At 47.7% G+C, this 20,030-nt stretch overlaps 1 protein-coding gene and 1 non-coding gene across 11 annotated transcripts in view; one reads left to right on the top strand and one right to left on the bottom strand.

Moving 5' to 3' along the window:
- The window catches only part of STX2 (syntaxin 2), a 51,987-nt gene that overhangs the window by 17,960 nt on the left and 13,997 nt on the right, over window positions 1-20,030 (top strand). For all 10 annotated transcript variants that reach the window (XM_032244450.1, XM_032244464.1, XM_032244457.1 and 7 more), the window contains 4 exons: window positions 106-205; window positions 9,857-9,931; window positions 13,756-13,829; window positions 15,246-15,354. In XM_032244450.1, coding sequence (XP_032100341.1) covers window positions 106-205; window positions 9,857-9,931; window positions 13,756-13,829; window positions 15,246-15,354 — 358 coding nt within the window. The remainder of the gene's footprint in view (window positions 1-105; window positions 206-9,856; window positions 9,932-13,755; window positions 13,830-15,245; window positions 15,355-20,030) is intronic.
- Window positions 7,519-7,619, bottom strand: LOC116528172. Its single transcript, XR_004258907.1, has one exon. It is a non-coding gene; the product is annotated as a small nucleolar RNA U13 (small nucleolar RNA).

Raw genomic sequence — 20,030 nt, 5'->3', positions numbered from 1 at the left:
GTGTTTATTTGTATATTTCTCTCCTTTATTCTTCCCCTTTTAAGGAATGAAAAGTGGTCACAGATTTGAGTTTGCCATGCTGTCCTGACTCTCTCTCTCTCCTAGGTTGAGGAGATTAGAAACAGTATCGATAAAATAACTCAGTATGTTGAAGAAGTAAAGAAAAACCACAGCATCATTCTTTCTGCACCAAACCCAGAAGGAAGTAAGTTGTTGGCTTTTAAAAAAAAGTTTGTCTCTTTGTGTGTGTCTCTCTCTCTTGCTGTCGGCAGCACAGGCTTCAACTCTGGGTTCAGGGGAGTTTATACAAAATGCTGGTACCCTAGAGAGGCAAGCCAGGGCATCCGTTTGGCATTTTTTCAAGCTGCCCATATGATTGTAGTGGTCAGCCAGGGGGAGGACCACTGATGCATCATGTCGTAAAGAAGAGATGAAAGTGGTTGTGCAGAACCCAGGGGCTGTTTCAGACACTAGACCACAGCTCAGCAAAACAGAATCGTCCTGAGGGCAGCGATTCAGGGATTGATTTGGAAAACAGTACTCGCAAGAGCAGGGTGAAAGATGAGGACTCACTGCGGGGCTCAGGGAGGAGCTTTTGTGCGGACGCTCAGTGTCTGTGGAAGAAGGCACAGAAGAAACGTTTTCTTCCTTTACCTGGCTTGCCAAGTTCTCCCTGCCTCACGTTTGCTTCTTTTTGAATCTAAGGCAAATGGCAGAATGAAAGGGGCTCAATGGAAGCAGCTGGAGAACCTGGATTTTTGTCCCAATTTGCTTCCCACAGTATTTGAATCTCCTCATGGGGAGAAAAGACAAGATTTTAAATTAACTCAGGGGCGTGGGAGCTCTAGAGAAGTGTTTCTTTGCTCTGGAATGATAAATATTGAAAGCTTTGCAGGGGGCATGGATCTGAGCAAGCCAGAGATTGCAAACTGGAGTCTACACATCATGGTGGAGGGAGGTGCTGTGTTGACAACACTGAGTGTTTTAATCCATGGGAACAGCCCCTGCCACCAGGATGGAGGTCGCCTTCCATGCTGCCAGTGCAGTGCTGTTGGTTCTGAGGAGGGGTCTTGCATACCCTTTGCTGTATTTATTCCCAGGTAGCCACTGGAAGTCGCATCTACTGTAAACGTCATTGTCCCCTTGTTTGTTGTCGGTATGGGAATACGGCGGTTTTTGTACATAGGCCTTGTACCTTTTGCCTGTAGAGCCACAGCCCTACAGGGTCGTGGGGTGTCCCTTTTTGCTGTGCTGAGGTGCAGGATCCGAGAAATAAAGAGACAGGACACAGAGGGACAAAGAAAGCACGGCTGGGCCCGGGGGCCACGCCACCTGTGAGCGGAGACAGGCGAGGCCCCGAACCTCCAGAAGCATCTATATTTATTGGATATAGGTTAGGGGGCAGGACAGTGAGTGAGGTCACCTTAAGGACAGTGATAGGGTCAAGACAATCACGTGAGCAGTAAACAAGGGGTCCACCCTCATTAGGTCACCTAGGCTAGGAGGTGGGCAGTGCACAGCAAGGGGTCCACCCTCATTAGGTCACCGAGGTAAGGAGGTGGGCCGTGCGCGGTGAAGAGGGCGCAGCCTGCGGTATCTCTTGTCTAGGGGCGGGCTACCTCTAAGGGATTCTATAGGAGGATGCTTTGCGCAGCGACAGAGCTGACCAGGTCCACCGCCACCTGCTGGCGGCTTCCAGTGATTTCTACGGGAGGACGCTCTGAGCAGCACAGTAGCTAGAGGCTGACAAGTTACAGTCACCGAGGCGCGGTTATACCGGAGGGGTGTTAAGCCCTCGGACGCCCGCGGGATTGCCGGTCTGAGGGCAGCCTTCCACAAGAACTGGAGCAAGGTCCTACAACTCCTTTTTCAGGAGGACAGGCTCTTGCTCCAAGCCTGCCACACAGCGGCTTTCTTCACCATCCTGCACGCTGCCGCCTGGGCCGTAATTCTTGGCCTGGTATAACTGTTGTTCCCTTAAGTCATGCTCTGCACCGTGTCTGCTCCAGGCATTCCTCCGACTATGAACTAAGATATAATTATATGTATATATAGGGAAATAACTGAGTAGTAAGATATTCTTCAGGCACTAATTCTATAAACTAATATATGATGATATATAATATAATCCTAATAAAGGATTATATAAAGGAAATGACTGAGTAGTAACACTGTAAACTAAGATATTCTTCAGGCACTAATTCTATAAACTAATATATGATGATATATAATATATTATATAATCCAAATAAAGGATTATATAAAGGAAATAGCTGAGTAGTAACACTGTAAACTAAGACATTCTTCAGGCACTAATTCTATAATATATGATTATATATAAAGGATTATATAAAGGAAATGACTGAGTAGTAACGCTGTAAACTAAGACATTCTTCAGGCACTAATTCTATAAACTAATATATGATTATATATAAAGGATTGTATAAAGGAAATAGCTGAGTAGTAACACTGTAAACTGACATTCCTCAGGCACTAATTGTGCCAGGAATCCGCTTAGCTCTCCTTCCTCAGTGCCCAGATGGGGGGTTCCCCACACTTGCCTAATCAGTTATTAATTCCAGTATTCTCTGTAGATTGTGTTGGATTGTCTCTGTACCCACTCGTGTCATTGTGAATAGTGACCGTTTTTTCTTGCAGCTTTTATGCTTTTTAAGTGACTGAGTTTGCTGACCTCCAGTACAGCATGGAATAGAAGTGGTGATGGGGCACATGTATTCTCGGTCTTGGAGGAAAGCTACCAGCAGATACATTTTTGTTGGAGTTTTACTTAGTGCAGCCATGCATTGAAAAACTAAGAAAGTAGTATTAAATTGAGAAAGAACACATTTTAAACGTTTGCATGTCTTGTAAAATAGTGTTCGGACCCTCTGTCTGTTCCCTCTCAGTGACTTACAAGTGCGTTTCCCGAAATGTTTCCGGAGCCGCACTCCGTGAGCCCGACGGTGCGTCCAGGGCACGCGGCCCGATACTTCCGCGGGCCTCTTCCTCCGTCACCCGGCCCTACTTGGGAAGTTACAGTACCCTTAGAATAATAAAGGCTCTGAGAAGGCCTGCTAGAAGGAAGCCTGTTTAGCTTCATTGAGTGTTTCACAGCTTTATTTGCCTGTAGGACCTTTTATGTAACGTCTGTTAACATCATGCTTAATGCTTAGGGAAATTCTATTTGAATAAGTATCAGCATTTTTCGAATAATTTACCTCCAGAACATTTTTGCTGCCAAGTCATAGCAGATAGAACGAATTTTTAAATAAATTGAGAACTGCTACTATTTCCGGATGGGCCCTTTCCGGCTCTAAAGAAAACCGTTGCATTTTGTCTTTTGTTTGTGACCGTGTGAACCAGAATGTAGGCAGCAGCCCCAGCCTCTTCCTTGGTCAGTCTTTAGAAAGCAGAATGCAGTGACTCCTCTCCCAGATGATGCAGAGGGACAGGCTCCCGGCCTTCCCGCCTGGTTCCCAGAGAAGGTGGGGAGGGTGGGAGGGAGGAAGGGGGACTACAGTGCTCCCCCACCCCCGTGTCTCCCCTACCTCAGGCGGGCACCCTCTACAGGTCCCGCTGAGCGGGGTGATCCCCTGGCTGCTGCCCCCCCCCCCCTTCCACCCCACCCCGCCCACCTCAGGCCCCAGGGCAGGGCCGGGTACAGCGGCCGCCAGGAGGCGCCAGAGACAGCTGGTCCCGGGCAGGTTCCCGGTCCTAGCACCGCGGGCGCCGCCACCTGCAGCGGCGGGTCCCCGGGCAGAGACGTGGACGAAGGACCTTTTACCTGCATATTTCTTTTTTCACTTCGACTTTTGTGTTATTCCTTTTTTATTAAAAGAGGGCTTTTGCAAAATGTAGAAATTTCAGCCCCCGCAAGACACAGATCCGCCCCTGCAGTGTATGTGATTCGGGTTTGGGTCCTAGTGACCACCAGGCTGGGATCCATGCAGGACGGGTGCGCTCGGCTTGCGGCTGCCGCGCGCTCCCGCGCTCTCCCGCATTCTCCGCTTCCCGTTCCCGCCGCGGTTCCCTGGGGCTGCTCAGCTCTGTCTGCGCTGGGACCGCGTGGGATCGCCTCCGTCTCCAGCGCCGCCTGCTCCCGCGCGTTCTCTGCTTTTCTGGCTCGGAGACCCGGTCCTTGTGCGGAGGCCCCTGTGGATTCAAATCTGCTCCACGTTATTCCCTGTGTGGCCTTGGACATGTCACTTAACATTTCCCGGGGCAGTTCCCACACAAGTGAAACGAGTTAGTAGCGGCATCTGCCTTTAAGTGCAGTTATGAGTCTTCCCGCACCCCCCCAAACGGAGTCTCGCTCTGTCGCCGAGGCCGGAGTGCAGTGGCGCGATTGCAGCCTCAGCCTTCTGGGCTCAGACAGTCCTCCCGCTTCAGCCTCCCGAGTAGCTGGGATTACAGGTCTATGCCACCACGCCCAGATAATGTTTTGATTTCTTTTTTTTTTTTTTTTTTTGGTATAAACGGGGACTCACTATGTTACCCTCCTCCTGTCCCTTCCCCAGCAGGGCATGGGGACAGCTCATGGGGCTTTCTCCCTTCAGAAACGAAGCCACTTACTCCCTGTAAGGAGCTGCGTGGCCAGGTCCGGCGACGTCCCACTGCAGGGCCTTCCTAGGGAGTCTCAGCTCCAGGATCCCTGCCGCGCTCCGGCCCAGCTGCCCCCACCACAGGCTGGGACCACCTCACCCGCCCCCACCACAGGCTGGGACCTCCCCACCCCCCCCCACCACAGGCTGGTACCTCCCCTCCCCACCACAGGCTGGGATCACTCCACCCGTGCCCACCGCAGGCTGGGAACTCCCCACCTGCGGCCTTCCTGCCCTTGTGGTTCCTTTCCCCTTCCTTCTTATCTCCTTCAGTGAAGATACTTTATTATCTGAAATTATCCTCAGTTTAATATTATTCTGGAAGGATATTTTCACTGAGTATAAGATTCCAGTTTAGAAGTTATTTTCTTTCATTACTTTGAAGATTTAAAAACTATTTTTCCAGTGTCTTTTGGCTTTTTTACTTTTTATTTATTTTTGTCAGCTAATTAGAGCTTTTAAGATGTTTGTTTTTTGATCTTTGGTTTTAGCCATTTTCCTTTTTTTGAGATGTGGTTTTCATTTTCTTTTTCCCTCTTCTTATAAGGCTTCCTGAATCTTTGGACTGACATTTTCTGGCAGTTTTTTGAAAAACTTTGGCCATTACTTCTTCAAATGGCATTCTTGCTCCATTTCCGTCATCTCTCTTTGTGACTGGAATTGCATGTCTTTTTGAGCTTCTCACTGTATCCTTTCTGTCTTTTCTCCTTTGTTCTCTATTTTTTTTTTAATCATTTTTCCCTATGTATTTTATTTTGAAAATGTTTTCCCTGACTTCTCTTCAGTGATTGTCTTTCAGGTCAGGGACTCTTTCTTCATCTATAGAAGTATTTTTGGATTTGTTTTAACTCCTAGAATTCCATTTGTTTCCTTTTAATACTGTCCTATTCGCTGACAAAATTTATATTTTACCTCTTTGAATGTAACTTTTAAAGTCTGTGTCTTGTAACTTCATTAACTGGCACCTCTGTGGATGGGTTTACGTTGTCCGTTCTTGTTGGTTTCATTCATGTGTTTTTTTCTCTTTGTTTGCCTGGTTATTTTTGATTGAGTTTTGAGCTTCATATTTGAACTATCTGGAGTAATAATTTGAGTCCTGAATAGTATTTTCTTTTTAAAAAGATGATTTATTTTTATTTCTGGCAGATGGCTAGAGGCACCCGCAGTTCCAGATCTAATTTTAGGGATTGGGATGATTTAGAATGGGGCTTCAGTGCCACCCGGCTGTTCCTCCCAGGGCGCAGCCCTCCACGTCCGCACAGCCTTCTCAGCTTCCTTTCATGGAGTTGGCACATGCCCCAGGTAGAAGTGACTGCAAAGGTGGGGTCCACCTCTTCGGATTTTCTTCTTCTGAATCTTCTTTCCTGCCTTGCTAGGTTTCTCTTTTTTAAAAATTGTTTTAAGGCCGGGCGCGGTGGCTCACACCTGTAATCCCAGCACTTTGGGAGGCCGAGGCGGGTGGATCACGAGGTCAAGAGATCGAGACCATCCTGGTCAACACGGTGAAACCCCGTCTCTACTAAAACTACAAAAAATTAGCTGGGCATGGTGGCGCGTGCCTGTAATCCCAGCGACTCAGGAGGCTGAGGCAGGAGAATTGCCTGAACCCAGGAGGCGGAGGTTGCGGTGACCCGAGATCGCGCCATTGCACTCCAGCCTGGGCAACAAGAGTGAAACTCTGTCTCAAAAAAAAAAAAAAATTGTTTTATTTATTTATTTTTGCCCCTCATTAAGGTTTGTAATGGCTTTACACAGATTTACAAAGAGTATTGTGTCTACCCTTTTTAATTGTTCTCAGTAGGAGGACTGGGCCACTGGAAGAGAAGGCTCCCGATATCCCCGTCTGCTCTCAGTGATTTGAAATACCACCTTTATCAAATATGACCTTGCGGCCAGCATCTGCAGCTTGCAGGATCAGATAGGCAGTGCCTTTTTTATTTTGCTGATGAGTTGCTGGAGCCCCTGTGTACCTGTCTCAGCAGCAAGTTCAGCCTTTCCTTCTGAGTGCCCCCCACCGCTGCTGTGTAAGAGCCAAGGGTTTTCTTTCCCCAGGGCAGTGAGTCCTTCTGTGGCTGGCCGGCTGAAGAGGGAGAATCGCGTCTACCAGCAGGCCTGGCTCTCAGATCTTGTGGTTCCTGTGGCTGTGCAGTGGCTCAAACCTGTCTCCTGAGTTTAGCTGTCCTCAGCTGTGGTCAGGCGCTGGCCTGGCCAGACCCCTGCACAAATGCCCTTGCTGTGTGTACGTTATAACTTCGACTCCTGCACTGGGCCCTCACTCCCCAGGCCTGGCCTCGCGGGGTGTCTGCAGCAGCCTCACGCCCACAGGGCCAGCACTCCTGCCGCCAGCTGCAGACCCGCCCCCTCTTTATTCACAGCAGGTCTCTCCAATTCCTGTTAAATGCCCCATTTTATACTTTTGTGTTCCCTTTACTATTCTAAAATGCAATTCATAGATAATGTAGCCTACCTACCCCCATAATTAAACAAACATGTAATAGCCAAACTAATATAAAGGAGACGTGAAATGAAAGTAACTTACATATTTAAGTACAAGTTCTGTCGGACAGGCTCAGGCACAGCCACACCAGAAAACAAAATTCAGGTGCTCACCCCATACAAACAACTCCTGTGAGTGTGACAGCTAAGACTGCAAACTGAGGAGACGCTGGGTTTCAGATGCTGTTAGCAGGCTTCCCGTGTTTTTCCTGAGGCAGCCGGTGTCGCTGACATGGAATGAAGTACAACTTTCTTCCTGTGCAGAGCAGTAACATACCAGTTGCATTCCTGAAAATCCACTGGATGTTGAAACTATGCAGATGAAAATCAGGCTTATTTATAAGCTGGAGTCAGGTTCTGGGCTCAGGAAAACAGGTCTTCTCTCCTGTCTGAGTGACAGTGTGCATTTGGAAGTGATGCAGGTCGGTGGGTGATTGGCTGATGTTGTAACGAGGTTCCAGGGTGGCACGTCTCAGACAAGCACGAACGCCCTGTCCTGACACGCAGGAACTGCAGACGGATCGAGCTCAGTTCTTCGTTGTGTGATCCTGGCTAGTGCCATTCCTGGCTCCGGTCTTCTGGATGCCAGTGGCTCTTCCTTTTTTTGTGATGACTAGAAATACCCCACAAATTTCAGAATACCTCTTAAGGTGGTAGAAAGATTCCCCTGAGAACCTCCCTTTAGAAAAACGTTCACAGATGGGCTGGGTGTAGTGGCTCACGCCTACAATCCCAGCACTTTGGGAGGCCGAGGCGGGCAGATCAGGAGGTCAGGAGATTGAGACTGTCCTGGCCAACATGGTGAAACTCTATCTCTACTAAAATACGAAAATTAGACAGGCGTGATGGTGCACCCTGTAGTCCCAGCTACTCGGGAGGCTGAGGCAGGAGAATCTCTTGAACCCAGGAGGTGGAGGTTGCAGTGAGTCGAGATCACACCACTGCACTCTAGCGTGGTGACAGAGCAAGACTCCGTCTCAAAAATAAAATGAAATGAAAAATGTTCATAGAGGAGAACCACTAAAGGGCCCCTTTGTGTCTAGTCTTTCTTTTTTTCTAGTTTCATCGGTTATCAAAATAATCTTTTGCTGTTTTTAATTTTTTCTTTTTCTTTCCTTTTTAAAATAGATATGGCATCTTGCTGCCTGCCCAGGCTGGTCTTAAACTCCTGGGCTCAAGTGATCCTCCTGACTCAGCCTCTGGAGTAGCTGGGACTACAGGTGCACACCACTGTGCCCCACTTAAAAATAATCTTTCTAATGCATCTTTGCTGATATCTTTCTTTGCTTAGAAACCTTCAGTGCTGACTGGTGGTCAGAAAAAGCCCTGAACTGAGGCAGGCGCACACAATCCTGCCCAGGCGGCCTGTAGTGGCCTCCACCCACGCCAGTCACTTCAGCTCACATTCCCGCTGCCTTGTGCTGGAGGCCCTTCCCCTGCCTGCAATGGAAGCTGCCAGTCTCTCACTCCCAGGTCAGATGTCTCCTCCTGCGGGACAGCTGGCAGTAGATGCCCCTCCTCCTGGCTGCCCATGGCATTTTGTGAAACCTGTCTCTTCTGTTGTTAGTTTCAGCCTGGCGTTGGTGCTTCCTGGGTTTGTCTTATCTTTTTTACGAAGCCGTTAGATCCCTGGCGATCTTCTTAGCCTCCTTGGATAACACGAGTCTTCGCACGCGTGCGGTACTCAGTAGGTGTTGCTGGTGCATGGCCTCTCCCCTCTGGAGATCACTCAGTCTCTGAAACCCTGGAGGAGCCAGTCTGCCTCTGCCAACCGTAGCTGAGCACGGACAGAATACTGAGCACGTGCTGGTCTGCAGTAGATTCTCAGGGCACCCTGCGTGTGCTCAGCTGAGGGGTCCCAGGAAGAGAATGGGCATCTCTGGAAGCTTTCATTCTTGGCCAAGTTGTCTGTGGCAGAAACATTTGTGTTTTCCCCAGCTGATGTGTGTGAGACCGAGTGAGAAAGGCAATGCAGGGCTCCAGAGACGGCGAGGACTTGCTATCTCAGCCACTTCTGCCCAAAAGAGGGAGAAACCCCTCAGGTCACTTCAGCTGCTGCACTAGTAAACGTGAGTGTGCGGTGTGGGGCAGGCATCCTGCCGCCCTCCCGGGGCTCTGGGGCAGCTGGGCATGAAAGCAGAGGCTCCTGGGGCGGCCTCAGCTCTCAGCATCTCCCTGGGGTGTTGGCCCCTGCTCTGCCGGTGTCCCTGCGTGTCCAGTGGCACTGAAGTGGTGGCTGTGATTATGCGGGCACCTTGGGGAGACAGCTGAGAGCACAGGAGGAAAGCAAGCACACTGGAGACTGTTGAGAGCATTGTTATGGCTCCGTTTTCCTTTCTCAGGTCTAGGTGTTAGCAGTGGATTTAGGCAGCAGTTTCGTTAATTGGTATAGACCAGCAAGTCTCAAACTTTGTGACATGGAGGGTTTGCTAACTCAGGTTTACTGGGCCACACCCCCACCAACCCAAGCAAAGTTTCTGACTGAGTAGGTCCAGGGTGGGGCCCCAAGGATTTGCGTTTCTACTAAGCTCCCACCTCATGCTTACAAAAGTTGCTGTCTGCGGTGGGTAGGGGGTGGGGAGTGGAGGGGGACGAGGACCCACCTTGAGAACCACTGGTATGAGCAGTAATTTTTCTTACAGGAAAAAGTGAATATTTACTAAGAATACTGTTTCACTTGAATTTATTAGATGTCATTAATGTTGAATGTTATCGCTCAGATGCTGTATTTTTTTTATTTTAAATTTTATATTTTATAGAAATAAAAGAAGAGCTTGAAGATCTGAACAAAGAAATCAAGAAAACTGCGAATAAAATTCGAGCTAAGTTAAAGTGTAAGTTTAAAGTTTTATGTTTAGTTATTGATGTTGGGAGTATGGGTATTTGTTATTTTATTCTTTATTGGTTTTTGTTCTTTTACATTTTTAAAGATTAAAATTGTGATTGCTTTAAAATAAATTGTGTGTAATTCAGACTATTCATATTCAAAAAGATAATGTGTTTGCTTATAAACTGTTACACTGTTAGGTTTTTTGTGACATTTCAGGCTAACTTGCAGATGTTGGGAAGGTGCATTGCCAGGCTTTTTGTGAATGGACCCTTTAACTGCTCAGTTTTTTCAGGCTTTCAGGAGAATTGGTTTCATGATGTTTGGCATTCCGCTGTAGCAGCAGTAGTTTTTGGGAGGCTTACGGCTTTTGCATGGGACTTAAACAGAGGTTTTTTGTTTGTTTGTTTGTTTGTTTGTTTTGTAGAATAGATTGTATTTGATTTTTGCAGAATGGCATCAAGATAAAAAACGGTCTCTATGCAGATGATAAAGTACTTTTATTATGGCAAGTTTCAGATGTGTGCAGAAGCAGAGAGAGGCGACCACAGTTCGAGCCCCCCAGCTCTGCAGTTCTCCATGAGCACCCCCCAACACCCGCTCCTAGACCATGAAGCCATCCCAGGCATCTGAGATTTCATCAGTGTGTATTTCAAAAACAGAAGCTTCCCTAAAAGCACAACCACAATTATATCTAAACCAAATTTATTGTAATTACTTAATATCACAAAATGTCCAGGCAGAGTTTATATTTATATTTATAGTTATATCCAGTGGTCTTGTGATTTGTTTTTTTTAACAGTTTGCTTGAATTGAGTCCCAGATAAGGACCAAACTCAGGCTTTTAAAAATGAGATTCATCTTTTTTCCGCCTGGCACTGTTTTGCTTTGGTTGGTGAAGCCGGGTCATATGTCCTGCAGAACCTGCCACACTGCAGATGTTGCTGGTTTTACCCCTGCAGCGTGTTTCATAGGCTCTGCCGTCCTCTGAATTTGCTGTAGGTTGGTAAGTAAATTCTCCAACCTTCATCTGACTCAGGTGTTTTTTATGGGTTTTTAAAAGGTAAAGACGCAGCATCTGATTACAGATTTTACGTCCTCATGGTTAGTTGTTAGTGGGGACATTAACATTTTTTCTTGGCTCTAAATAATTTCAGTAAAGTTTTAAATAAGATACAGCGTTCTTTCCCATTCTGTGGTATTGTCAAAAATGGATGATTATTTCCAAGATCCATAATTAATTAGAAGTTGCAAGCAGTAAAATTTTTTTTTTGAGACAGAGTCACCCAGGCTAGAGTGCAGTGGCGCAATCCCGACTCACTCACTGCAGCCTCTGCCTCTCAGGTTCAAGCAACTCTCTGCCTCAGCCTCCCAAGCAGCTGGGACAACAGGTGCGTGCCACCACGCCCTGCTAGTTTTTGTATTTTTAGTAGAGACAGGATTTCGCCATGTTGGCCAGGCTGGTCTCAAACTCCTGACCTCAAATAATCTGCCCATCTCAGCCTCCCAAAGTGCTGGGATTACAAGTGTGAATATCCTGATTTTATTATTCCTTCTTTGTTTAGTTGCTGCCCTCTCCCCTTCAACTCTTGAATTGGATAAAGTTTGGAAACTTTAACTACCAGCCCACAGCAAATACAGAGGCCAGCAGAGCCTATTAGGCGTGTCACAGGGTGAAATCAGCAGAATGTGGAGCGTGGGAGGTCCTGGGGGACAAATGACCTGGCTTCTCCAGCCAAGGGAGCCAAAGGGCATGCCGGGGCACAGATCACAGAGGACAGAGAGGATCAGCATTGGACTCTCTCTGGTACAACTTTCATAGGTCGGGTCCCTGGAGTCCTCCAGAGATGACCAGGGAGACTCTGTTGTTGGTTCTTGTCCATCATCGTGAACACCTGGATGTAAACGTGTCTGATGTTTTCACTGCCGCGTTATCCTTCATGCTCAGATGGTCTCTCTGGCTGGTGAGGTGGACTGTGGAGTCCTTCCAACAGGCCCCTGTCGTCTCTGACGGCCTTTCTGCTTTCTGCTGTGACAAAATGACCCGTTGCTCATTTCACCCCTTTCCTGCCCCGGGCCTGGGATCAGCCGTCCCCAGGAGCCCCGCTCCTGTGACTGAAGAATGTTATCTAGACACCAAGGTGGGCATGCTGGGGGATGTGCTGCCATACCCGACAATGACCTGATCACTCTTTCCTAGGCTTTTTCAGTGGGCCGGGCTAAGATGCTTTTAAAAGATAAAATGATACTCCGAATGAAGAAGAAAGGAGGATTAGAAACATTTTGAAAGAATTTTTACTTAATATGGGCGATATTACATCTTTATTCCTTTCAGCTATGCCCCAAACTCTGGTTCCCACGGACACATAATTATTCACTTGCTATCCACAGTACACATACAACAGAGTCAACATAATTATGCCAGCACCTACTGTCAAGAGTGTGATTACTTAAAAGTTGTTTTTTGTCATTCTTTTTGTCTGTAGGTGTATCCCACTGGGCTATATAATCAAATTACTTTTCCTTGTTGTTGTCTGACCCGAGGTCTTGCTGTGCTGGCCGGGCCGGAGTGCAGTGACTGTTCACCAGCGTGATCATAGTGCACGACAGCCTCGGTCTTCTAGGCTCAAGGGACCCCTCAGCAGTTGTGACCATAGCACGTGCTGCTGTGTCCAGCAGCAAGGCACTGGGTTTTAAAGTTACTTTGAATAGTTTTTCCTCTGTGTGTTATTTATTTATTTATTTTGAGACGGACTTTCTCTCTTGTCCCCTAGGCTGGAGTGCAATGGTGCGATCTCGGCTCACTGCAACCTCTGCCTCCTGAGTTGAAGTGATTCTCCTGCCACAGTCTCTTGAGTAGCTGGCATTACAGGCGTCGGTCACCATGCCTGGCGAATTATTGGATTCGTAGTAGAGACAGGGTTTCACCACGTTGGCCACTCTGATCTTGAACTCCTGACCTCAAGTGATCCGCCCGCCTCGGCCTCCCGAAGTGCTGGGATTACAGGCGTCAGCCACCGCGCCTGGCTCCTCTGTGTTTATCTCATTAACTTGACTTACTGTTAGGTTTGTTTTATTTTCCCCTTTAAGTTTAGGGACTAATTTTTTAAACGTCTACTTTTGCATCACGGTTTGTGAAGTATTTACGTCATTCTGAAGGGAAATACATAAACATATTCAGAGTCTAGCTTCTTTTTCCATTCCCCGCTTGTTTCTCCTTTCCCTTTAGTGGTACCCAGTTTTAAAGTTTGTTGGCTATCTTTTCATTTTTTCATATGAATAAATATGTATTTGTATACATGTGTCTATATCTATGTCTGTGTGTATCTACACACATATATTTCTCAAGAGCAGTAACAATTTCCTCTTGATGGGGCCAGGGGTGGTGGCTCACACCTGTAATGCCAGCGCTTTGGATACCAAGGCAGGTGGACCACTTGAGCTCACAAGTTCGAGACCAGCCTGAGTAACATGACAAAACCCTCTCTGTACAAAAAATACAAAACTTAGCTGGGTGTGTTGGCACGTGCCTATATTCCCAGCTACTCAGGAGGCTGAGGTGGAAGGATTGCTTGAGCCCAGGAGGCAGAGGTTGCAGTGAGCCAAGATTCTGCACTGCACTGCAGCCTGGGTGATACAGCCAGACCTTGTCTCAAAAAACAGTTTTCCTCTTGATGGATTGTCTTTTTAGTAGATTGTTTTAAAAGGTCACTTGTTCATTAACTTCAGTTTTATAGATACTTCAAAGATAAGAAAGAAAAGGAATTTGAAGTTAGGCTTGAAAAACTTGTTTTTGAATTTGGAAGGTAATTACTTCCTATTTGTTCCTAGTGATTGAACAAAGCTTTGATCAGGATGAGAATGGGAACCGGACTTCAGTGGATCTTCGGATACGAAGAACCCAGGTTTGATATCAGCCTCGTCTAGATTGAAGTAATGTTGCAGAATAAGTGTTTTTACTTTTTTCTTGCAAACTCCGAATAATTTCATCTTTACTGTCATGCTTAATCTCATGGCATTTCTGCATAAAAAGAATATAGTATCGTAAAACAAAAGTACCTGAGACAGGTTTTTTTTTGCCAAAGTTGAGGACACACTTGGAGAAAAGAAATACAAATTACAGTAGGACCTGTGGCCTGTGCCTTTCCCGATGAGGGTTTTGAGGACTTCAGAATTTAAAGGGGAAGGAGTGGGCGGGAGAAGAAGGAGGAAATGAAAAAAGAGAAAGGAGAAAAAGTGGGGGTAGGCGGCAGGTGCCACATTGCGCTGAGGCTTTGGTCAGTGCCCACTGCATGCCATTCACATGTGGGAAGAGAGGCACGGGGTCCATTCTGCACCCCTGCGCCCGGATCCGCCTCGGACCCGGGATAAGGGAGCCTGAGTGGAGGGCGGAGCTGCACGTGCACTCCTCTCAGGATGGGCTGGGGGGTGACTTCTAGGGTGGTGTTTGTCCTGCATGCATGTCTCTCGGGGTGGGCTGGGGGGTGACTTCTAGCTTGTCTTTGTCCTGTACCTGGGAAGATAAACCGCTGATTTACATTGTCAGGGTGAGATTCAGCAGCACTCTGTGTTGGGGTTTGTTTTTGTGGGGATATGTATTCTGAAAGATTCTGGGACCCACAAGGAATTTCCTTGTGAGCGCTTTGTGAGGGAGGTCCATGGGGAGACGCGTGGCCTGCTGCCATCGCAGCCGTGTGTCTGGGAAGAAGAAGGAAGGCAGTGTTTTGCACTACTCCGTTCCCAAGTTTAACTTTCCCTTGGGATAGTGAGTGTGGGGTCCTGCGACTTTATTTTCTTTCACAGTATTTATAGATCATCTCTTTATTGTGAAGAAAAATCTATTCAGCCCATCCACAGAGTTCTATTCTGAAGAGCAGAGCATTCTCCAAATCATGTTAGTGTTTGTGGTAAGGTTGCCACGTTTTAGTGGTTTGTGGTGCAGCTGAGAGGAACACTGAGCCCTGAGCCCTCCTGGGCACGAGGCAGTGAGGCGTGTGGGCTCTGTGGTCCGCCTGCCTGGGTTCCCGCACTGATCGACTTTTATCAGAAAAGCCTGTGACTTTGGACTAATTACTCCAAAGTCACGGTTTTCTTTCAATAGGGGATATGACTGGTATACTAGCGTTTTTGCGAAAATTAGGTAAGATCATGCATGCAAAGTTCTTAGCATAGACGCTGTCGTGGGGACGTTGCTACTGTCATTTTCCATTTGCAGGAGCAGAATAACATGTAGTTTGAGTTTCCAAAATGCATGTCTTGCCTGTCACTTTGAGTAGAAGGCCTGGGTGGCAGATACGAATGCCGTTTTCCTGTGTTGTTAGCATTCGGTGCTGTCTCGGAAGTTTGTGGAAGCCATGGCGGAGTACAACGAGGCGCAGACTCTGTTTCGGGAGCGGAGCAAGGGCCGCATCCAGCGCCAGCTAGAGATAAGTGAGTAATGGAGACTCTGTCTTTGCTAAAATCATGTTTTTCTCCCTTAAGGTCTCACTTCAAACAACTTTAGTTTCAGAATTCCATGTCTATTTTCACCAATGCTGTAAAACCCAAAGACCCCTCATAGCTTCCTGTGCCGTGACTCAGGCAAACTATTCTTCTGATTCTTCAGAAGTCCTAAGCGGTGGCGTTTACCTTGCCCGTTGCCGTTGCTTTCAGAGTTTCGGGGAGGTGGGGAGAGTGCTCAGTCATTTCCTCCTTGAGTGTTTCTGTGTCCTCAGCCCCGTCCTGCCCTAGTTCAGGGGCATCTTCGTGGCTCCCCACAGCTCTCCTTGTCTGTGAGCAGAGGCAGTGGCCCTATTGCCCCAGACTCTTCTCAGGGGTGTCTGTGGGGGCAGTTGGCCATGGCAGTGGAGATGGAGCCTTCCTCGGGGGCAGACAGGTCTGTTTCGGGGATGAAAGTTGGTTAGGTTTGCAGACTCCCCATTGTGAAAGATTGGGGTTCCCAAGCTCGAGTCCTTAGCTGAGACACAAACCCGCTGTGGGGATGTCACACCGTGGCTGCTCTTCCTCTCCCCAGGAGATTGGGGGCTGGGGACAGCTCCTCATGAGCCTCAGGCTGCCTGCTGCGCTTTGAGTAGGAGGGCCCTTTGTCCCTGACCTGGGGCCTCGGGAGCCGTGGCGGGTCAGCGTGTCAGCGTGTCAGCTCACAGGTCAGGTCCCGGCTCCCAGCCGCTTGTCCCCTCAGAGAATGTTGTCATACGCCCGCCAGGCTGCTTGACCTTGTCCTGCAGCTCAGCGAGGCTCCTTATGTTGTAGATTCTCTTTTCCAGTGTGTTTGGTTGTGGTCAGTTTCTCTTCCTCGTCTGATCTGCCCCGAGCCTCGTCCAGTGTATGATACATCTGAGACGCTATGGTTTCTGTTGCTAGGAGTTGCGCTGGGTCTTTCCCATGTTTTCTGTGCTGGTCCCCAGCACGCCTGGGACGTACTTGCAGCGACTTCTCTTGTCTTCGTCTGCCAACTCCAGCGTCCGTGTCTGCTCTGCTTGTTGATATCTCCCCTTTCTGTGATTGTGTTTTCTTGCTTCTTTGCAAGCCTGGTAAATTTCGAGTGTATGCCAGACATTGTGAATGTGACTTTGTTGGGTTCTGAGTATTTTTGTAAATCTCCTTGGACTTTGTTTTGGAATATAGCTAAATCACATGAGCACTGTTTATCCTTTGGGATCTTGCATGTAAAGGGACCAGAGCAGCTTTATTTGAGGGCTTGTCATTCCTCACTCCTGCGGCAAGACCCTTCTGAGTACCTGCTCTGATGGCCGTGACCTCATGGCGCCCTCGTCTGCCTGGGAGCCTGTTCCTCTGGCATGCCGGCCAGGACTCCAGTGAGAAGCGGAGTCTGTGCAGCTCACTGTCTGCACCATCTCTCTCATCTCTGCTCCATCTTGCAAATCCAGTTGCCTTGGCCTCCCCGTGCTCTGTGCCTTTTCCTTAGGGCCTCCCCTGGGCTCCCCCGGGGCCCTTCCTGCTGTGACTGACCAGCAGCAGGCCCACTTGGCTTCTTTGCATCTCTTGGGAATCACTGTGTGTGGCCTGATGCTAAGTGTCTTGGAAATCATTGTTTTGTAGATTTTGGTTGGTTTGTTGCAGTTATTGCAGGTGGCAGGGAAAATGCAGTCCCTGTTACTCCATCCTGGCAGAATTGGTGGCTCAATCATAATGCCAGCCAGATTGCTTTTCTGTGAAAAAGTGTTTCCAAACCACTTTGACTTCAGGGATCTGTTAGTACTTAGTACTTTTTAAAGCGAAAGTCGTCATTACAGGCAGCCGGCTGCTTGATGCGCCGTGAGGATTTGTGCTCTGGGACTCTGTGGTGGGCACTGTTCTAGCACAGATTCCCCAGCCTGGGGTTGAAGGCCCAGCACCGTCTCTCCTGCAGGTGTGTCCTGTCTGCACTCCCCACGTGAATCCCGTGGCGTGATCTGATCACCTGAGTCTCTCCTCTCTTTCCCACGTTCTTCTGTCTCAGCCGACAGTAGTTCATTTCCAGTGTTTCTTCTCTTACAGTCATACTCTATTGAATGCAGTAGTGTTTGTGCAAGTGTTTTATAAGCAGGCCAGGTGCCGTGGCTCACGCCTATAATCCCAGCACTTTGGGAGGCTGACGCTGGTGGATCACCTGAGGTCAGGAGTTGGAGACCAGCCTGTCTGACATGGAGAAACCTCATCTCTACTAAAAATACAAAATTAGCTGAGCATGGTGGCATGTGCCTGCAATCCCAGCTACTTGGGAGGCTGAGGCAGGAGAATCGCTTGAACCTGGAAGGCGGGGGTTACAGTGAGCCGAGATCACGCCTCTGCACTCCAGCCTGAATAGCAAGAGTGAAACTCTGTCTCAAAAAAAAAATGTTTTATAAGCAATGAAGAATCGTATATATGTTGGAAGTTTTTTTTTTTTAGTAATTCCTTTAAGTCTGTTAAACTCTGAATCCTCCGTGTGGCTGTTCTGAGGCGAGCAGGTCTGTGCAAACTTACCCCCAAAGGCTGAGCGAGCTGAGAGGCCAAAGGAGGAGGCTAACATCCAGTTTCTCAGAAAGAAACATTTAATAGGGATGTATGATCAGGAGCCTCTGAGAGACGGTGGATCCACACCCGCCCGCCCTCCAGAAAGCACTCTTTCTATAGCAGGGTTTCAGGGTAGGTTGTGTGCAGCCTTCATGTCTTCAGACTTTCCTGACAAGACTTGCAACCACAGGTGAGGTTGGAAGAGCATCTTGATGCGAGCTCGTCTGTGCTGCAGGCATTGTCTTCAGACCATGTTGCAGAATGTCTTGCATGCAGGAGTCAAACTGGTCTTCGTGACGGTTTTGCTTCTCAGACGCAGCAGTGAGCCAGTGGGAAGAGCTCCATAGTGTGAGCCAGGAACAGTTGTTCTTAGTTTTATGTCTCACGCTATCACCCAGGCTGGAGTGCAACGGTGTGGTAACCACTTAGTGCGGCCTTGAACTCCTGGACTCAAGGGGTGCTCCCACCTGGGCCTCTTGAGTAGCTGGTACCACAGGAGCACACCACCATGCCTGGCTAATTTTATTTTTTGTAGAGACCAGGTTTTCACTATGTTGCCCAAGCTGGAATTTCTAGTTTTGATGATTATATTTTACATTGTTTCAAACAATTTTCATGTTTTTAAAAAAGCAAGGCAAAACTCAGAGAGTCTCCTTATTGAACTATTTTGAACAGAGTTCTAAATGTTATTTGTATTATTTGTAGAGATGGGATCTTGCTGTGTTGCCCAGGCTAATCTCAAACTCCTAGCCTCAAGCAGCCCTTCCACCTTGGCCTCCCAAAGTGCTGGGATTATACATGTGAGCCACCATGTGTGGCCTTAAATAGATTTTTTTAATGATTGAGAATTATCTCCCAAAAAACAGTGTAAGTAACACATTTTGCTATTTACTAACTTATTTTTTTTCATTAAATGACGTCTTAACTTGATTGAGAAGTAATGCTCATAGCATGTGAATGGTGTTTGGAGTATACAGTTAACTTAGTAATTTTAGGTATGTTTCCACACACAGTCCATTGTAGCACATTTTTATCACCCCAGAAAGAAACTCCACACCCATCACCTGCCACTCCCCATTTCCTCTTCTCCTAACCCAAGGCAGCTACCATTCTGCTCTTTAGCCCTATATATTTTCCCATTTTGGCTGTTTCATGTAAATGGAATTACACAATATGTGTTCTTCTGTGACTGACTTCTTTCCTGTAACACAGTTTTTCCAAGGTTTAACTGTGGGCGGGGTGTGGTGGCTCACGTGTATAATAATCCCAGTATGTTGGTTAGGAAGCCAACGCAGGAGGATTGCTGAGGCCAGGAGCTCAAGACCAACTTGACAACATAGTGAGACTCCATCTCTATAAAAAAAATTTTAAAAATTAACCAGGCATAGGTTGTGTGCCTGTAATCTCAGTCACTTGGGAGGCTGAGGCAGGAGAATTGCTTGAGCCCAGGAGGTCAAGGCAGCAGTGAGCTGAGATCATGCCACTATACTCTGGTCTGGGTGACAGAGACCCTATCTCTACTAAAAAATAAAAAGGGCTGGGCGCGGTGGCTTATGCCTGTAGTCCTAGCACTTTGGGAGGCTGAGGTGGGCAGATCACTTGAGGTCAGGAGTTTGAGACCTGCCTGGCCAAAATGGTGAAACCCCGTCTGTACCAAAAAATACAAAACTTAGCCTGGCATAGTGGTGCATGCCTGTAGTCACTGCTCCTCAGGAGTTGGAGGCATGAGAATTGCTTGAACCCGGGAGGCAGAGGTTGCAGGGAGCCACAGTGGTGCCCCTGCACTCCAGCCTAAGCAACAGAGTGAGACCCTGTCTCAAAAAACCAAACAATGAAACCCACAAGCATTCTTTCTTTCTGTGACTGCAGACTCCCGCAGTGTGCGGCTAGGCTGCAGTTGTTCAGCCAGGCACTGCGTGGCGGGCATTTGGGCTGTTTAACTTTTTGGCAATCATGAATAATGCTGCTGTGAACATTCATACCAGATGACCTTTGAACTATGACATTTATTCATTTACCTCCATGTTCTGTGGCACAGAGCGTGAAAAATAGTAATGATCAGTTAGGTTTCCAAAAACCTGTGTACATGTTTCTTAGAAGCCGTTACA

Source organism: Sapajus apella, unplaced genomic scaffold, assembly GCF_009761245.1.
Source record: "Sapajus apella isolate SASKATOON/1434 unplaced genomic scaffold, GSC_monkey_1.0 scaffold2, whole genome shotgun sequence".
NCBI lineage: Eukaryota > Metazoa > Chordata > Mammalia > Primates > Cebidae > Sapajus > Sapajus apella.
This window is presented reverse-complemented; position numbering and strand designations above follow the sequence as displayed.